Source organism: Rhynchophorus ferrugineus, unplaced genomic scaffold (assembly GCF_030347505.1).
Source record: "Rhynchophorus ferrugineus isolate W39M unplaced genomic scaffold, kcgeb_rfMv2 rfM2, whole genome shotgun sequence".
NCBI classification, from domain to species: domain Eukaryota; kingdom Metazoa; phylum Arthropoda; class Insecta; order Coleoptera; family Curculionidae; genus Rhynchophorus; species Rhynchophorus ferrugineus.
This window is the reverse complement of record NW_027472581.1, coordinates 84,121,314-84,127,305: the sequence shown is the minus strand read 5'-3', so window position 1 is coordinate 84,127,305 and position 5,992 is coordinate 84,121,314. Positions and strand designations below refer to the sequence as shown.

Sequence of the window (5,992 nt, the reverse complement as noted above, 5' to 3'; positions counted from 1 at the left end):
ATCTAACACATGTTGAACATTGTTGAAAATCTACATGGAAATGTTGAAATCCGATTCAATATCGAAGTTTTTTTAGATGGATGTACATTCCTATATACAACGAGTTCGTAGAGTTAGAGGAATATTTATTATATAGCGGGATAACATAAAGAGTGTTTCTAACAGTATTGTTTATATGTGATTATGTTCATATGTGCAAAATTATCAAGTGATGTTAGTCACCATTAATTTTAGTTGATAGCGATAAAATTAATGTAATACACTGTTGAAATATTTTGATGACTCTAATTATAACAACTCGTCGATTGGTCTATAAAAGAAAAAAACAACTGAGTTACGGATGCTATTAAGGTAATATGACTATGGATACGGTTACAACAACCGCCCCAGAGAGGGTTGATATTCTCGTGTTGGTACAGAAAATCTTGAAAATATTCTTTCAGATACCAGCGGATCGACTTTCCAGGGTCGCAAATAACTTGGTTACTCTACTGGGACACTTGGCATGTTTTGTCAACGCTTCAGGCACCGTGGTGGCTGTTATTTATCAAGTAATAATTGTGCTTTGTCTCGCTTTGTTCGTTTAATTGCGTTTTTACAGTTTCTCATTGGTATAGAGGACCCGTACATTATATGGGAGACGACAATTGGAGTTTCCGACTATTTGGGTTTCGTCTACGTCTCCGTATGTTTCCGAATGAAGCTCAACCGATTGAGGAAAGCCCTGCGAGGTATCGACGTATTCCTGGATTACTGCGATGCGTCCGTCATTCGAGCGGCTGAAGCTGAAGTCAATTTTTACACCAAATGTATCAGACGAGATTCTAGAGTATGTTAACTGTTTTATACGAGTAATATGTTTCAGGTTTTGTGGGTTATTTTTTGATCGGGTTGTTCCTGAATGGTTTGGTACCGATACTGGGCAGGCATTCCTGCAACGAGCGCAGGGTGTCTGATTTTTACAGGAAGCATGATCCTTGTGGCATGCCCGTCAGGAATTTATACCCCTTCGATGCCACCGATCCGCTGGTATTCGCTGTCGTTTATGCCGTCGAAGCCTTCACCTGCTTCTTGGTTTGCTTCGGTATTTTGGGAATAACTATGACACTAATAGGTAATGTTGATTATAATGAATCGGCTGAAGATTACTGAGGTCATACTTATGGAATATTGTCTAATCACATGTTAGTTTAATCATCAACATATGAGGGTTGGTCACTTCTAAGAAAAATAAAATTTATTTTATCTCTTCTTTGCGTAAATTAAATCGCAAATATGAGTTTGTTTATTTAAACGCATAATGTAACAAATAACAGGCCAATTGAAAAGTCCCCGGCCTGACACATAGATGGCGCTACTACACAGAATTAAATCCATATGTTTTTTAGTTAGCCCTAACTCTCAAAAAATGCGTGTATAGTTTTGAGAGCTGTCGAATCGTTAGTTTGTGAATTATAGCATTTTGAGTGAAGCAACTTTTGTTATTGTGAAAAAAATACAGAAAGGAAAAAATACAGTTGAAGCAAAAACTTGGTTTGACGCCGAGTTTTCGGACACTGCCGCAGGAAAATGAACCATCAAGGATTGATATGCTAAGTCAGTTGAAACCATGGCAAAAATCAATGAAAGGGACTTCGAATTGCTTCCTCATCCACCGTGTTTTCCAGATCTGGCCCCAGCGACTATTTCCTGTTCTCAGCCTATTCTGCCTCTCTTTTTGATTGATATTTGATTATTTTTGTCTCTTGTTTCTTTCGGTTCTTAATTCTTGACTAACCCTGTTTTTAAAAGTAATGTTCCTTCGTTATTCTGAATTCTGATTCTCACATTGATGATGATACATGATATTGTATTTTATTGCCGAAGCTCCTCCCTTGGGTATTTGGTAGTGGCTGAGAAGGCTGGTTCAAGAAACCGTTTTCTGCATCCCGATTTCTTAAAAATTTCGAGAAGGGAAAGACTACGATTCCGCGATCTCAGGCCTTCTTGCAGTTTATGGTTATAGCCACCATAAGGGGTCCACTACCAGGTTTACCTTCTCATGAACTTGCATTCCTGTTATCTGTGTTTTCTGTTTGTTCAGCGCCTTTCTTTTCTTGGACTAGATTCATGAAACATTCTAAATTATATCTCTAGAATTAAAACAAGTTTCTTAAATATAAATACATGTAATTACGCCGCAATAGTCTGCTTTTTACCAACTAGGGTTCTAGACTCTATCTAGACTGGACCTACTGCTTAACGTGGGCTCCGAACCTTTCACCGTGACCTTTCACTGGATCGTTGCTCTACATTCATCCTAATGTTATGTATATACTTTCAGTTTATTGAGGCAACTTTTATAACTTCTTATTGTAAGTTAATCTTATAGTAATTTTTTAGTTGTTAGACCGGCTTTTTTCAACTGATCTGACATATTTTCTATGAATTTACCGTTTATTTAGTAATAAAAAATAATAAAGATGTTTTTTAGGATTTTTGATTCATATTATTGCCCAGATCACCAATTGTAAAAAACACATCTTGCAAATTTTTGAAGATAATGATGATCCAGGTCATGATGAAGAGAAAGTGCGTGAAAGAATGACATTTTGTATCAATTATCATCGTACAATCATCAGGTAACCACATATGTATTCTTAATGAGATATTTATAATATATAATAACGTACACAGCTGTTATTCATTATTTTTAGTTGTCGTCATTCTAGATCTTCATATTGTAAGTTTTGCATTAACCATCAATTATAATTTTTTTTCGCATAGTTATAGATATTGATATGCAAATAATTTTCCTTTTTTTGATTGTATTTTGGAGGGAAATATATAAATTAATAACGCAGTAAAGCTATACTGTTTTGTTTAATAGTTACTGCTGTTGATATGATTTTCTGGTAAAATGATTCTTGATAGTGGCAAATGTTCTTTTTTATTATTATGGCACTTCCTCCTTTTGTAGTATTTGTAGGTTGTACTGTGTGATAAAATATATTCTTATAAATTTTAAAAAAGATGTCAAGTGAGTTTCAAATAATAGGCAAATATCTATTTTTTGAAACTATAGGAATGCTTGTAGATCAACATGGTGTTGCTGTATTCCATTAGCGTTCTAAATTGAAATTCAAATATTTATTTGCCAATTCTTATTCCTGAGGGCATAATGCTATTGTTTTCTAATTTTTTAATAGTTTTAGAGTAATATTCATTAATTTTTTCCTGTTTTTTCAACTTTACTATGAGTTTTAACAGCAATTCTTTGGTGGCCGCTTCTTCTTCCTCTGTTCCTCTTTGGTTTTGTTTCATGCTTTGGGCATAGGTTATTTTATCATGGACTTGGTTATATATTTTCGGTTGTTTCTTTCAGTCCCCGTTTCTTTTAGTTTAGCTTGAGTGACTCTCTTTCTTCTCTCTTGTAGAGTTTCAGCAACTACACATCCTCTGTAACTTGCCGGATGCTCTCCATTTCAGTTTACACATTTTGCTTTAGCTTTTCTAGGTCCTTTTCACTCTGTAGTAACATGTTTTCCTGAATATTTTACACATATAGGTTCTCTATAGTAAAATTTCTGTGCGTGTTCATGCAATTGGCATCTTTTGTATTGCGGTATTAAATTTGAGTTTTTTTAATGCCAAATTTGTGACAGATGTTGCACTCTCATTTGGTTTCACTATCCGTCGGAACTCAATGGTTATTTATTAAATAGCGTAGTGGTATGACCGTAGTTGACAGTAATTTTTACTATATCAGACTAATATTGCCACGGATTCTCACAGGGTAACAATGTAATGCCAAAATTCACGTTATATAATTTGTTATAAGTAATGTTGATCATATGACATGCGTACTGGACCTGCAGAGATATCAGTCTTGTTATTTTATAGCCATGTCCTGAAAAGTGTAAGTTTTCAGTTATACCGAGAGTGTCTACGCCGTTTTCAACCTGGTGCTTATTATCCACATTTCCGTCACATCTCTTATATTCGGAGTGACTTTATATCTCATCACCAAAGTGGAGACATACGCTGATAAATCCCGATACTCCCTGCAGCTAGCTGGATGGATAGCCCTACTGTTTATAACTTGTTACTACGGCCAGCGAATCATAACTGAGGTATTAGGTCATTCTGATTTTTAAGCAAAAAATACTTAATCAGCTTATTATTAGAGCGTTACTATTGCTGATGCCGCTTACCAAAGTTTGTGGTACAACGGTCCAGTTAGCTTACAAAAAAATGTGAAACTCATGATAATGCGGGGCCAGCGACCGTTGAAGCTTAATGTGGCTTCTATTGGAGTCATTTCGTTGGAAACTTTTGTTGGGGTAAGACTAACGTGGTCATTTTTAAGCTATATCTCGCTATGTGTCATTGGATCCACCAGTTAACCTAAGATATCCGTTACAAATGTTAATTTCTATAATACAGTAAAAGTAATATCAAGAATATTTTATAATAACATTTAATTTTAAAATAATTTTTAATATTTCAAAATAAAACTATATGTACCATAACCAATATAATTTATTTATCTATATATAAACACTATATTAACAAACCAAAGTTAATTTATTAAGGCATTAAGGCGAATTTATTAAGGCATTTTAAAAGCCTATAACACTTAAAGTTATAAAAACCTGATTGATGACAAACAAATCTAGATGTGTCAGCTTTTTAGCTAATGTAGATCCCCATAACCTTATTCTTCCACTACAATATTTCTAGATTTCAAATTTCAAGATCCTGTTCAGTTTTTCCACTCACATAAAGCACATTAAGAAGCATTTTACATTATTTTGTTCAAAATATAAAATTGAATCCGATTTGGAAAATCAAAATAAATATTAGAATAGATATTCCTAGATGCTCCTCTAGAATATACTAGATATCTGTATGATACTGCCCCAAATATCTCCTTGGGGGTTTGACAATATTCACAACTAATTGATTTATCCATTAATGTTTACTGTTTAAATCTAAATATATCACACAATACAGAAGCTAAATTATTTAATTTATAGCTCTATATAAGATATAAACAAACCAAATGATACTAGAGAGCTCGTCAGTTTTAGCGTCAACAAAACAACAGCATTCGACTGTTTTGATTCGACATTTCTATTGCTTGTAAATGGCAACATCGCACATTGACGCGAAAACTGCCGAAGTTAATCGAGCACCCTAAATGTATCACAAAAAGTAGTCCTACAAAACTTGTTTTCCCATATGAATAAAATATGAACTAGCGGAAAACTACAATTAGCAGTCGCAGTATTAAAAAATAACAAATAAGGGGAATATTTAACAAGTCATGGTAACAGTTCCATTCATGTTTTTAAACTAAACATGATATTTTGAATTAAATTTGTCTAATAGTGTAATTTACATGTGCTAACATCAATTCATCTATACTTTCTATCCATAAAATAATAATAAAAGTAATTTACTGATTCGTTTTTCGTTTAAATAAAAACGTCATCTTGTTCTCATTAAAATATTGTTGTCACTAATAGTAATTTATTTAATATTAATATTATTTATTTATTATATATTTAATCCTTAATTAATATTTATATTTGGCAATATAGAGCGTTAACAATAATTAAAATCGGAATTGGCATCAATAAATAGCATTGAAAATAATTTATTTTTGGTGTTATTAGTTTTGTTCATTAGCTTTGTTCATGCAGCAATCAGGAACTGCCAATAATTCAACGGGCGCGTGCACATTTTTATTTTACGGATTAATTTTTTTGTTTAAGATTTTTTTCTAAATTAAGAATACGTGTATATCTGACGGATCCGTGATTCATCAAATCTTTTGTCAACTGTTTGTTTCTGATATTTGTAGGTAATGAAGACAGCGTATTCGTTTTTTGCATTACTCATAACTATATCCGATTAAAAAATGAAGAAATACGCTACATAAAATTATGAATTCGTAGTCACCTTTTCATTAAATTATATAGGATTAATATTGAATAGATGTAACAAT

At 33.0% G+C, this 5,992-nt stretch overlaps 1 protein-coding gene across 2 annotated transcripts; it reads left to right on the top strand.

Moving 5' to 3' along the window:
• The first annotated feature begins 359 nt into the window (after positions 1-359).
• Positions 360-5,992, top strand: LOC143191908 (odorant receptor 4). 2 transcript variants are annotated; one of them, XM_076397345.1, is made up of 7 exons: positions 360-551; positions 602-809; positions 866-1,114; positions 2,474-2,621; positions 3,911-4,112; positions 4,167-4,322; positions 5,849-5,992. In XM_076397345.1, exons 1-7 carry the CDS (start codon positions 363-365, stop codon positions 5,900-5,902), a joined length of 1,206 nt encoding a protein of 401 aa, XP_076253460.1. In that variant the 5' UTR covers positions 360-362; the 3' UTR covers positions 5,903-5,992. The 2 variants fall into 2 exon arrangements, with proteins under 2 accessions (XP_076253460.1, XP_076253461.1); XM_076397346.1 differs by having other exon boundaries at positions 374-551; positions 618-809.